The 13729-nt window shown below is 44.9% G+C and overlaps 1 protein-coding gene across 1 annotated transcript; it reads left to right on the top strand.

Moving 5' to 3' along the window:
• Nucleotides 1-10354: 10354 nt before the first annotated feature.
• LOC117850951 (ras-related protein RGP2) lies at nucleotides 10355-12354 on the top strand. Its single transcript, XM_034732840.2, has 2 exons — nucleotides 10355-10730; nucleotides 11580-12354. Exons 1-2 carry the CDS (start codon nucleotides 10566-10568, stop codon nucleotides 12066-12068), a joined length of 654 nt encoding a protein of 217 aa, XP_034588731.1. The 5' UTR covers nucleotides 10355-10565; the 3' UTR covers nucleotides 12069-12354.
• The last annotated feature ends 1375 nt before the right edge of the window (nucleotides 12355-13729 follow it).

Genomic DNA, 13729 nt, shown 5'->3' with positions numbered 1-13729 from the left:
CATGTCCTCTATGCAGCGAACTCAGAGGTACCAATATCACCTGAAAAGATGTGCCACAAGCAGGACCGAGCAACTATGCTCAACAAGACTTAACCAACAGGTGGTAACTGCTCCACCAACTTCTAGACGTGCAAGGCTTTTTGGCGAAGGGGTTTGTTTTTGCTAAAAGCGACTAGTATAGGTCCTTACTTTCAATATTTTAGCCACAAGTTCTTGTTGGGATACGAGGTAGGCTACACTAGCGCAAATCAAAATTTCTACCGCGTAAAACCAGGAAGAACTGCCGTATAAGGATCACGGGATTACCACTCGACGCACTACTGGTGCGGAAGATGTAGATATGCGTCGATGCAGTGAAGACGATCACGTAGTCGTACGTAGTCGATCAACGTAGTCGTACGTAGTCGATCACGTCAACGTCCAGCAGCTCCTCAGCAGCTCGTCCACGTGCAGCAAGATCGCCCCCGGTGCCGCGGCTCGTCGTCGGCTCGTCGTGGCTCGTCGGCGGCTCGTCCAAGTGCTGCAGGCGCAACACCTCCAAGGTATCCACACGTGCAGGGAGGAAGCGTCGCAAGCCGGACTGCTAGATCCGCGAGTTGCAACAGGCGAGGGCGTGGGAGGCGCGGTAGGTGTGTTTCGCCAAAATGTGTAAACCCTAGGGCACCCCCACCCCTCTATTTATAGAGGTTCCTGACGGGCCTCTGGATCCGAGGCCCATTAGTACTTCTAAACATAATCCAACTCGGATCAGATCCGAATTGGGCTTCCAGCCCCTTAAGTGTGTGACCCTATGGGTTCGGATACGTATAGACATGGCCCGAGTACTCCTACTCGGCCCAATAGTCGGCAGCGGCCTTTAGCAAGACGTGCCAACTCCTATACGCACACGAAGATCATATCAGACGAACCAGCACAACATAATATACATGCTATTCCCTTTGCCTCATGATATTTGGTCTAGCTTCAAGCCGACCGCTCTTCCTCGATCCTGTGATCTGGAATCCCTTTGTAGGTTAACTCTTAACCGTACGTAGCATGGCCATGCATTTTCGGATCCGATCACTCGAGGGGCCCAGAGATATCACTCTCAATCAGAGAGGGGCAAATCCCATCTTGATTGACCATGTCTCATAGCATGCTTCTTGAGAAACCCGAAAGCTACCTTTATAACTACCCTGTTACGGCGTAGCGTTTGATAGCCCCTAAGTAGGTCGATCCACATCTAGAATACATACGACAATCTCAGGTCTAAGGACAAAGCGTATATGTTGTTTAAAGAGAGAACTACTTCTCGTGTTGGGTCAGTCCTAGCACATGTCTCCACATGTGTCCACATTATTAGTTCAACATCTCCATGTCCATGACTTGTGAAACATAGTCATCAACTAATATATGTGCTAGTCTAATATTCATGTGTGTCCTCACATGAACTCCGACTAGGGACAACTTTAGAATAACCATACAAGTAAAGAGTTTCACATACAATTTATATAATTGCAAATCAATTCAAGTAGCCTTCAATGTATATTCAATGAACACAATATACAAATCATGGATACATATGGAATATCATCATCTCTATGATTGCCTCTAGGGCATACCTCCAACAGTTCTAAGTTCATTTACCCATCTAAGTTAGCAACTATACTAAACAAGCATAGTTTCCAAGCAATTTGTGACAAGCATCAATATTAAGATCATCATCCAGTTCCATTCTTACTCAGTGTAGCATAGCGATCAGGCAGTCCCAAACTATGAGAGGCAGACAAATCGATTCGAATTTATTAACCATGCATGACAAACCTAATCCCACGACATCCATGTACCACGCCGGATTCACTTCATTTGTCAGCCGTCCCCATCAATTCCCGAACCTGTGTCGGGCCCACTTCCCTTGGTACAAGGCTCCATAGACCCGGACTACGCCGTACTATGACCGCACTTGTCACCACATGATGCACCAGGACAAAACTAAGTTTCCAGAGACAGTGGGGCGATCAGCTCACGTCCCTGTTCAATCAGGTACTAAGCTTCCCCATCCCATACTAGGTATGAGATTAGTACTTTCAAATGCTTGATCACAAAAACTATCACATCTCGACCTTAGTCCAATTTCATGTAGACAGACGAGGCAAACCACCGAGTACCAAACATAAGCCCGGCCTCGTCCATCGTCCTTATAGTTGCAACATAAGTAAATCAATTAATACCTCGCCCCGGTGTCACTGACAGGGGAAGCGCAAGGTTGATTTATCTGTTTTCGACTCGTGAAAGTTATCACAGCTAGCCAGCCTACAAGGAAGATTTGTGGGAAGTAAGTTACAAGACTTCTCCCCAAGCTCCCTATAACTCGCGAGTGGGCAATCACTCGACTTTTACTGAGTCCTATTAAGCATTGCAACTACTCAACTTATCATACTAGTGTTCATGTCAAAGGGTACTACGTTCATGCATCTACGGTTTCAATCAATTCCTAGAAACATGAATGTACAATCAAAGCAACCAAATATACTGCAAGTAGTTAAAGATAGGAGTTTATGCTCCGAGGCTTGCCTTCACACTTGGTGTTAGCGAACTGGTCCTCTGCTTGCTCTGGCACGGGCTCGACTCCGGCATGGTGCAAATCCGCTACGGCTTCTTCTTCCGGTACCGGGTGCAGCTCGTATGTACCATCGGCGAGATTCACTTCTACACGAAATGCAAATGCAACAAGTTTAATCTTCCATGCTTTCACATGCAGGATGCAAAACATGAATTATTGTTGAAGTGTAAATTACACTTCGACCACATTCACCTAAATAAGGTTCTAAACTTTTATTATCTTCATGAAGTAAGTTGTGTTATGGCATAAAACCCGGGGTTAATTTTGATGGTGATTGTGTACACATTTAAGGTTTTACAACTTAGACATCATAAAGAAAGGTGGGGTCATTCTAGGGTTGATCAAGGTTTATTTGGGAAGTTATCCTGTTTCTGAATGTTTTTCTCTACCTCTCCTGAAATTACCATCATTACCCTTATTATTACTTGATGTTTCTCTCATCCATTCAATTAGGTTCATCTTCCAAATTTTATTTCATTAACCAAACAACAAGCTATGAAGCTACAAATTTAACAACTTAACTTTGTCATAAATAAGCTACTGCATAACTTTGGTGGGTTCTAGGGGTGAATTAGAGACTTTGGTGAATTTATTATAATTTTTAGTGAATGACATCTATATTCCATATATTACTCTTATTCATTTTTCTCTAAAAAGGAATGTGGGTTTTATTACTTTCAGACAAGGTTTCATATTTTTCTTGTGAACTATACTTCATCACTAAATTACTCCATGTGGTTTCACGTTTTTCTCCTCTCTGGATTAAATATTGTGCAAAAGATAATTTAAACCTTAGATTGCAATTATAAAACTAAAACAGAGACTTAAACATCTGAGCTAGGCTCCAAATCATTTTTCCAAGCTTATATTCTCTGAGACAAGCACTTGAGAGTTGGATTCATCCTTTTAGCATTTTTCTGTGATTTACTATGATTTAAATAGCTTAAACAAGGATTAAATAATATAACATTAATTCTAACCGTGACATGTGCCAAAATTATTTTTATCAGAAACTATACTTCATACTGAGTCTAGCAAAATTGATTTGACATTTTTTTGGTTTTTCTACAATTTATGGTGCATTTTCAAAGTTCACTATATTTTCTGCCGAAAACAAAACAAAACCGAGGCAAACTTGCGATCTAGCCCTCACGTCTATGGTTTAACTGCGTAGGGATCCCTAGTTCTTACGCTAAGGCCCCTAGAAACTGGTAAAAGACACAAGGGTGTCCTTGGCGGCGCGCACGGCGGTGGTTTGGCCGGAATCCGGTGATGCGCCGGCCAATCCCGGGCAAGAGTTGTGGGGGAGGCACGGGAGCTCACCGGGAGTCGATTGGCGGCAGTTGGGGGCGCGGAGGAGGCTCGATGGGGCGGAACGGCGCAGGGACAAAAAGCGGCCGTGGTGGCGTTCCGATGGGGCGAGCTCTAGAGCTGCACAAGGGAGCAGCGATGTTGAAACGGGCGGTGGTGAGGGGTTGGGCTGGGCAGAGGAGGGGGCTCCGCGGTGAGGTGGCTCGGCGGTGGGCACGAAACAGAGCAGGGGAACGGGGCAGAGCTTCGCAAGCGGGGAAAGGAGCTCGGGCAGGGCGGTCGGCTACTTATAGGCAAGGCGAGGTGAGGCGTTGGCAGATGGGGCCGGAGGGAAGGCGGGGCGCTGCTGCTGCCATTAATGGTGGCGGCACCATTGGCGGGAGGAGTGATGGCGCCGCAGACGAGGCGTGCAGGCATGGGGCGAAGCGAGACGTGCGCGGAGAGACGGCTTTGTCGGAGCGCCGGGTTGGCGAAGCGAGCGCTCGAGGTGTCGTGTCCTGGCCGGCGGTTGGCGAAGGCGGCGGCGGCAGCGCGCAGGGCGCGTCGCGGGGGCACGCGCTGAGCAGGGCGCTCCCTTGGGCGAGGCAGAGCGGCGTAGAGGAGTTGTAGAGGGCATGGAGACCGCGCGCTCGACTGGGTGGCTGGGCTCGTCGACCCATCTTGTCACGGCTGGGGACGGGACGATGGAGCGGCGCCGGTGGACGCACACCACGGGGTGGGCGGTGAGCGGAGCACGGCGCACGCATGCTCTAGCATGCTCTAGGTGTGAGGGATTTGCAGGATCAGGTGACGGGACGGTCTTCGAGCGTGATGTACTTCAGATTTTGAACTGCGTGATATTAACTCCCTTTACAAAAGTTGCAGACCTAAGATCCAAGTTCAATTCTTGTAATTGGTTCGAGTTCAAATTTGTAGCAGATTTGTAGATAAAAAGCTTCAAAGTTTGGCAAAATGCGTTCATCTCAAATTTAGTGAAAACTTCAAATTGTGCCAGAGTTGACCATTTAGTTGTGTTTGACTTCATTTTTGAAAACCTTTTGTGCAGATTTTGGCCTAACTTATTTAATCAAAGTTGTTAAGGGCTCGAAGCACTAAAACTTTTGTATAGAGTTCAGCTTGAGTTTACATTGGAAAATTTAAGATAAAGAGCTTCAAAGTTGGGACTTTATCTGCTTTTCTTAATTTGGCACAGATTTGAATTTCGAGTTTTTGAAGGTCTTCTACTCAGATTCAAACAAAACGCCAAATATAAAAGTTGTGAGGGAAGATGAGTTCGAATAAATTTTTAAGTTCTTATATAAAAATTTGAATTACTGCCTAAACACTCTTTAAACACTCTTTAAGCTCTTGAGGGGCAAAAGTGAGCTTTTACTTGTCCAACTAGCTGCTAATTGCTCTCTTAGGCTCTAATGGCTTCACTTAGGCTTAAACAAGGTTAATTAAGCTAGGGTCGTCACACAATTTATGTAAAATAACATCATTATAAAAAGAGGGTGATTTTAGAAAAAAAATAGAAAAAAGAACCATCGAATTGGAGGATTACGTATGAAGGAGAAATACTAGCTACAAATTTTGATTCTAGATTAAAAAAATAAAGATTAACTATTCATGTATTCTTTATCCCAAATCAGTTAAGCCAATCGCGTGCTGCCACGTGGTGACCGGTGGTTGGATACCATCTCATGGGTCGGCACTGACATGGGACATAATGATAGAATCTGTAAAGAAAATGCCATTGCTCACCACAAATCTAGAAGTGGTCTAGTGGTAATGCTCACTCTTCTTGAGCGCGAGGTTTGGGTTCAATCTAACCATTCCCTAACTGACAGATGGGCCCAAGATGAAGTTGAGTCAGGTCTTGGGTTCAATTCTCATCAATGCCACAATTTAATCTCACCATTCCCTAACTGACAGATGGGCCCAAGATGAAGTCGAGTCAAGTCTTGGGTTCAAGATGAAGTCGAGTCATACTTCGTTGATGAGCAATGTCACGGGTTTGAATCTCCACTGCGCCACATTTTTCTATCTTAGCAATATTATGGTTTTATATAAAAGCTTTCTAATATCCAAACAAGGCACAAACTGAGGTGTAGAATCGTGGTAAGACTCCTCTACTCCATGTGGCTGGTCACGGGTTTGATTCTCCCCTGGCCCCTATTTTTTTTCTTTTTAGGTAATAACGGGCTCAAAATTTAACTAAAAGAATAATAATGCCACATGTTAGTAGAACCAAAGTAGTAGCGTAGTGGTTAGGCCTCCTCTTTATGAGGAAGGTCATGAGTTTGACTCCTCTTGTGCGATTGCTTTTACCTTTTTTTATCCACATATTTTTTTCCATTTTTTTTGTTTCTGAGCCTATTTTTTATCGTATTTAGGCTCATCTAGGTATTGTTGCTTATAGTTTTGTGTTGCTATATCTAAGACTCTATTCGCAACAAATCATTGTGCGTTGCTATATCATAGACTCTTTTGCAACACACGATAGTACTAATAGCAAGGATTTATATTCATTGCGACATGGATATCTTTTTGCAACCATTACTACTAGCGTTGCAATAACGTCACCGTAATTACAACGCAAATATATTCGTTGCGATATATCCGCCTTATTGCATCCAACAAAATTTAAATCGCAACACCACACAATTGGTGGCAACATATGCCCCTAATGCAACCAAAAACGACAACTGTCACAATAACCCCTATGCATTGCAATAAAAATCAACTGTTGCTAAAGAAAATCATGGCATTAAGCACAAATCCTTGTAGTGTTTACTGTGTGCTTATATATGCTCGTGATATATAATGCATTCTCCACCTAAAGGTTTGGAGTATTGGTATCCTCTAAAATCCTAGAAGGTATATTTGATGACATTAGCAAAATTACCCCAGTAATGCTAGAAAGGAATGTTTCTTATGTTTACCGTTATAAGTACAATCAACAGTTAAAAATCCTCCATGAAGGATTGAAATTGATACCTGAAGGACCGTCGATTTTTTTCAATAATCTTAGAGAAAATTGCAATGATATAATTGTGTCACATTAATGAGGTCTAGAAGATGTGTATCATTGCAACTATGTAACTACTAAAGTCCTCTAAAAAGACATGTCACTTGCATGTGCATGATAAAAATATAATGAATTTCCCCCAATATTCCTTGTTTTTAACGGTCCAGAAGAACACCGAGACAACATCATGAATACGATATATGGTGAGAACTTGTAATCTCGCTCGTATTGTTCTTGCCATGTCTATTTTTTAAATAGTGATTAAATGGCATGTTGCTAAAATATGTCAATAGATATTGACGTCAGGGGGAGTAAACGTGAAGTCTTGATCGCCATTCAATACAACTCAAAAAGTATCAAACAATACATAGAAGATGTTAATTTGATGATCGGTTCCTAAACCTTCCTTGAAGCCTTTATCATGACACCTACTAATGAAAGTGGCCTACTTATTATAGTATTCCATATTCTTACCTCACACATTCCAGAAGAAAGATGAGGCTAGGTTCATAAACTGATCAGTGCAATAATATGCAATTTGTTGAGTCTCTATGTGCATATGCTTTGCTGTAGAAGGTGTTCGAGCCATATGAGAAGTTTGTAAGGTTCAGGGGAGTACCTCCCTAAATGTTAGCCGTTGCATTGGATTCCACGAAATCCAGAATGATATGATCTAGAAGATTATCTGTTCGGACCTCCGCGTTTATCTGTTCTGTTTCCTCACTCAATTTTATCTAAGATCCGATCAGAGTCCTCACTATTCCATAATAGGATCGGATCAGACCTCCACATTTATTCCACAATAGGATCGGATCAGAGTCCTCACTCAAGTTTATCTGTTCGGACCTCCACGTCGCCCTCCCTCGGGCAACTCAAAGGACGATAGCGCCGCTGCCGCCAGCCCCCGAGCAACAGGCCCTGTTGGCCGCCGCTGCCAGCCGGCGGGCCGCAGCGGCGGCGACTCCCTTCCTTCCCTCTTCTCTCCCTGACCTCTCCTCACTCGCACACGTCATGAACCCATGATTCAAGGTTGCTTCTTCCTCCCCCGGTCACCGTTCTTCCCGCCGACGAGGGCTGACATGGCCTGCTAGCCTGCAGATCCACGGCCCCGGCCCTGGATCCATGCTCTCCTAGGCTCGGGCAGCCGCTGGTCGAAGGGCGTCACCATCACCGGAGGAGCCCGCTCCCTCGCCACCAGCGGGGGCTTCCTTAGCCTACTGGCCTACAGATCCATTGCCCCTAACCCTGGATCTGGGCTTCCTGGTCCTGAGCAGCCGCTGGTCGGAGGGAGCTGCCATCGTTGGAGGGGCCCACCACCCTCACCCTCCCCGTCGCGGACCACCACCCCCCTGGCCAAGGGTGACAGTGATAGGTCCGTGGCTGCAGTTGATGGCCGCCTCCCTGCCATTCGCATGTGGTAGTGGCCGTGGCGGCGTGGGTGCTTGCTGGTGCAGTGGCATTTGGTGACGTGGTGCGGGACTGTCGGCGACGTGCTTTGGGTGGGGGTGGGGAGTGGGTTCTAGGCGTAAGCCTTTGCCTGCTTGCGGGTCGACGATGACGATGCCCTTAGGCGCCGTATCCCTCCCTGGAGGCATCGATTGCTACCCTCTTCCCTTCCCTCCCTTTGATCGGTCAAGCCTTCCAGGTGAAAACCTAGACTGTGATGGTCGGGCCATGGCGGCGCCAGCGGTGTCGTATTCTCAGAGGCGTTGTCTTGGAAGCTCATGGTTTGTTTTTCACTGCTGACGTGCATTGCGCTACCGTCGGTGCTACTCATAGCACCTTCCTTCGGGCTTGTTGAGACCTTGGGATTCGTCAAGGCGGTGTTGGTGGCCTTCGTTACCTCTACCTGGGAGTGGCTTTTCTATACCTGCCTTCGCGTTGACTTGAACACTGTTGCCTTGGTCGCTAGGATAACTGTCGTGATGTTGTCTGGTGGATGCTTGGCCACCGCTACTCTTCGCTGGCGGATACTTTGCCGCCGCTGCCTTCAGGTCATGCTGGATGGATTGCCTTGGGTGGATGCTTTGCCACCATTGTTTTGGGCGGATACTTTACCGCCGTGGGTGATGCTTGGTGGATGTGCTTGGCGACCGCTACTCTTCGTTGGCGGGTACTTTGCCGCCCTTGCCTTCAGGTCATGCTGGATGGATTGCCTTGGGTGGATGCTTTGCCACCATTGTTTGTTTTGGGCGGATACTTTGTCGCCGTGGGTGATGCTTGGTGGATGATTTGCCACCTATGTTGTGTGTGGGCTACCTTTGGGTGACCTTGTCATCGATGTACCCCTTTGCAGGTTCAGCTGTTTTGGTCATTGTTGACTTGGCTGTGTGGGTTCTTCTCTCACTTTTTTTCATGCTGTTGGCTGTGAGTTTGGTTGTACTTTCTTTTCAGTATTTCTCTGTTTTTAGTCATTTGTGCTCTTGTGTTGGCCAAGTCCTGTTTGGCTGCATCAAGAATTGTGTCTATCAAGAATTGTGTCTATAAACTGCTTTGTTGTTAATGAAATACGTGCTAAGGCATGGTCGCTAAAAGAGATTATGATTTGTCCCGAAGACTCTAGTTGTACTCTTTTTTTCCTTGTGCGAGAGTTTCTCATGTAAGTTTTTTAATGAGGCAACAATGCACAAATGCATTAAAGTGAATGTACTCTTTCTCCATTTTTTTCCATTGGGGTTTTTAGTTTTAACGAGGCATATGTTGATTGTGGTATTCACCCAAGAGAGTGTGTTATGAAACTGATAAACTAGTGGGCTTATACCGTATTTACATCCTGAAGGTGAAGGGTTCATCCTGAAGGTGAATGGTTCATCGTGAAGCTAAAGGATCCTCTTCTTCCTATATAGGTAACCATGTACGCACTCAGTGTACAGAGAATAATTAGAAGTTAGCTCCCCTCACGTACTTATCTCTCATGTGATAATGTTCTAGTGTATTTGTGTGAGGGAAACGAGATCTATCTATAACTTCTTCCCATCATGTTCTTAGATGGGATTTGGGACAGCGGATTGGAGATCCGTAGCGACAACGATTTATAACACCATGAATGTACGGACTGAAAATTAAAATAACCACATTAATAGGATACATAGATACCAAACCACATGTTTTGATCACTGATAGGTCACGTGGGCTAAGCATCCAAACTATTGTTTGGTTTTTTAATTGTTCCTTTTGTTGTTATTACTGCTATACTTGTACAAGTCTCTTGTTTTCTTGGTGTATATTTTTTTTATGCCACATGGTTTATTGTTGTAAAAAGGAAGAAATTATATTATTTTCAATAAATAAGATTAAGTTTTCCACCTCTAATATTTGGAATACTGATCTGCTGTAGAAACAGAGAGAGCCCGACATTTTTTTTTCTAACCTAAACTTATACGGGCCCAGGGGCCAGGACTGAAATGGGAGCAATCGAAGGGAGGCTGGGCTCGCAATTCCCTTTGGAGGGGTTTGTTAGCTGGGCGAGTGCTCTCCCACCACCACCCACCAGCGCAAGGCCAGGCCACCACTCCCCTACTTTCCCCTCTTCTTCTTCCTAGACGAATCCCCCTTCCTTTCTTGGGCGCCTCCTCCCTCAGGACCTCCTCACCACCGAGAAGGGATCTCATCTCCGGACGAGCAGGAGGGCAGGGGAGAGAGATGGGCGGGCGAGTGGATCACGAGTACTCGTACCTTTTCAAGATGGTGCTCATCGGGGACAGCGGCGTCGGCAAGTCCAACATCCTCTCTCGCTTCACGCGCAACCACTTCTCCCTCGACTCCAAGTCCACCATCGGCGTCGAGTTCGCCACCAAGTCCCTGCAGGTCTGCTGCCGTTCCCTCCTCACTTTGTTCCACACGCGCGCGCCCGTGGAAGCTTTCGTCTCGATCCGAACCCGCCAGATCTCGGTCTTGGTGGCCTTCATGGAGCGAATGATGTCGCCGAGATTGCGTTTGATAGCCGTCCCGATAAAGCTGCCCGTTTCGTCATGCGTGGTGCTTGAGGAGTCTTTCTTTCTCGGGACATTGAAATGATGCGTCAAATCTTCGTGGGATTATTGGGAAATCATCTGTTCACATGTAGCGAATGCATTGTCGTGTCGATTTTATTCCCCCCCCCCCTCTCCTGATAATTATTCGGTTCATACACTAGGTGTTACCATGGAATTTTTGCCGTGTCCTAGCGAAATCATTTTGCTGGCTAGATCAGACTTTACTCCCTCCGTCCCTTTTCATCTGTCGCTCGGGAAGCGTGATCGCGAGGAGAACACACTTCCCAAGCTACGATCGGAGGGAGTACTGCCCTGAATCACATCATTATATTGGTTGATGTAGATTGATTGATAGATGCGCCAGCTACTGCCTCCGGTCTGTATGTGGCATCCTGTCTGTCCTTGGGTGTTAGGTGAAACCAAACTGTCATCTTAAGATTTCCCCCCCTGTTCAATTTTTATTTTGCAGTACACCGCTGTTTAATTAGGCTGGTCCTGTTTCTCCCTTTTGTTTATTCACAATTTCACATTGTGACTCACTGATACCTTTGATACGAAAAATGTTCTCACGCTGCGTTTGCAATCCTGTACTGTACTGGACAGCCTCTTGTCGTTATGAGCGTGAATTTATTGCCGCCGCTATTTTCTTCAATGTCTGATTGTGTTTAGTCTTCTTTCGCAGATGGAGGGCAAAACAATAAAGGCTCAGATCTGGGACACAGCCGGGCAGGAGAGGTACCGTGCCATTACAAGTGCATACTACCGCGGGGCTGTGGGAGCCCTACTTGTATATGACATCACAAAGAGGCAGAGCTTCGACAATGTTCACAGGTGGCTTCGTGAGCTCCGTGACCATGCGGACTCCAGCATCGTAATCATGATGGTCGGCAACAAATCTGACCTGACACACTTGAGAGCCATCTCTGAGGATGAAGGCAAAGCGTTGGCAGAAAAGGAAGGGTTATTCTTCCTGGAAACATCAGCTATGGAGGCTGTAAACGTGGAGGAAGCCTTCCAGACTATCATCTCGGAGGTCTATGGCATTGTCAACAGGAAAGCGCTGGCGGCCAAAGAAGTGGCAGCTGCAGCAGCTCCACTGCCTTCCCAGGGAAAGACCATCAGCATTGACAGCACTTCTGGAAACACCAAGAGGGCATGCTGCTCTACTTAAAATGTATAATCGGGCTTCAGACATCATATTATAGAGAACCTTGGACGAGAAATGTTGGTAGAAAGCGGAGCATAGTAGTCACAAATGGTGTGGAGGGAATATCTACTCTTATCTTTTATTTTCCTTTTCTTTGTTGTGTGAACTTGCTGGAGCATATGCAGTTTGTTCAGTGTTTCTGAATCAGAAGTTAGATGTGTGTATTAGGATTCATTCCCTTTACATTCTGGAAGTTACACGGCACTGCAGTATATCTTATAATTATATAGTCAAAGCTACATCAACTCAAGTGTGATTTTGTTAACCTTACTTGACACTTCGTTATATTCTCAGCATTTCGGGACACTAATTAGGAGTGTTAAACATAGACTAATTACAAAACTAATTGCACAACTCCTAGGCTAAATCGCGAGACGAATCTATTAAATCTAATTAGTTCATGATTTGACAATGTGGTGCTACAGTAACCATTTCGCTAATGATGAATTAATTAGGCTTAATAGATTCGTCTCGCGATTTAGCCTAGGGGTTCTGCTATTAGTTTTGTAATTAAGTTCATGTTTAGTCCTCCTAATTAGCATCCGAACATCCGATGTAACATAGCTAAAGTTTAGCCCGTGCTATCCAAACAAGGCAAATATGCAGCCTATTCCTAATTGTGTTGTTGCAGGCTGGTATCCAGTCACTCTTGCTCCATCATTACAGTGGGTATTGGAATTATTGAGCAGTTATGCAGCATTTTGGTCTAGCTAGTTAGCGAGCGGTTTTCATTCTGGAAGTTTCTGAATGTCGTCGTATCTGAGCTGTTCATGCCACCTTTTCGATTGTTTATATGATTTTATTTTATCAATTCTCAAAGTTCATCAGTGTTAATAGATCCTTTGATATTATTCCAGTGGGTTAGGATGACAGACTGGAATCTATCACGTTTGATTCTTTCATCACTGCGGACGAATTAAATAAATGCAGTGCACGAGCTTGAGTTACAAACTACTAGCTCAGTCTAATTGTAGCACATGCCGACTCTCTTGTTGGCGTGGTTTTGGAGTAATAGAATCCAGCATGATAGGCTAAAATTTTTTTTGCATTGCATCGGGGCTGAAACAAACGGACTTGGAGAAGCTCAGTAGCAATTGAGGTGAACATATATGCTTTGTTGAATAGGCCGTAGCATTACTAGCAATTCTGGACTAGAAACTTTTTTCACTAATAAACAAACATGTCCTCTAACACCGTGAAGATCAGAGAAGACAAAAACTATGGTTTTTTTGACCGAAAGACAAGAATTATTGTTGAAAATTTAAACCAACATGGATTTTGTCAATTGGATGTCCCAAGTCAACCTTAGCTATTTATATAGTAGGGAGGTCTTACCTAATTAAAAATAAAATATACAATAAAAATGGATCACAAATCTCTTTTAGATATAAACCTTTCAAGATGTACGGCCAATATGATAAAATTCTGATCACCTCGGAATTTCCGCCAAATATGAAGGAAATCTCCGGTCTCATTGGATATGCGATGAACACTTCTAGTCTCCTAAGAAATTTTGTATTTCTGGTTTCCTATGAATTTCGTGTTCCTGACCGCCATAAATTTCTCAATTGGACTATGTGATTGAGCAAACCATATGCCTGTTTTGATCATCTCCACGAGGACTT

The sequence above is a fragment of the Setaria viridis genome, chromosome 3 (assembly GCF_005286985.2).
Source record: "Setaria viridis chromosome 3, Setaria_viridis_v4.0, whole genome shotgun sequence".
Lineage (NCBI taxonomy): Eukaryota > Viridiplantae > Streptophyta > Magnoliopsida > Poales > Poaceae > Setaria > Setaria viridis.
Note: the sequence above shows the minus strand (reverse complement) of the source record. Positions and strands in the feature narration are given on the sequence as shown.

Bases quoted from the DNA above. Each gene is read 5' to 3' on its own strand.
- LOC117850951 (XM_034732840.2), top strand. From the start codon at position 10,566: ATGGGCGGGCGAGTGGATCACGAGTACTCGTACCTTTTCAAGATGGTG. The intron at 10,731-11,579 runs GTCTGCTGCCGT...CTTCTTTCGCAG, and splicing joins TCGCCACCAAGTCCCTGCAG to ATGGAGGGCAAAACAATAAA.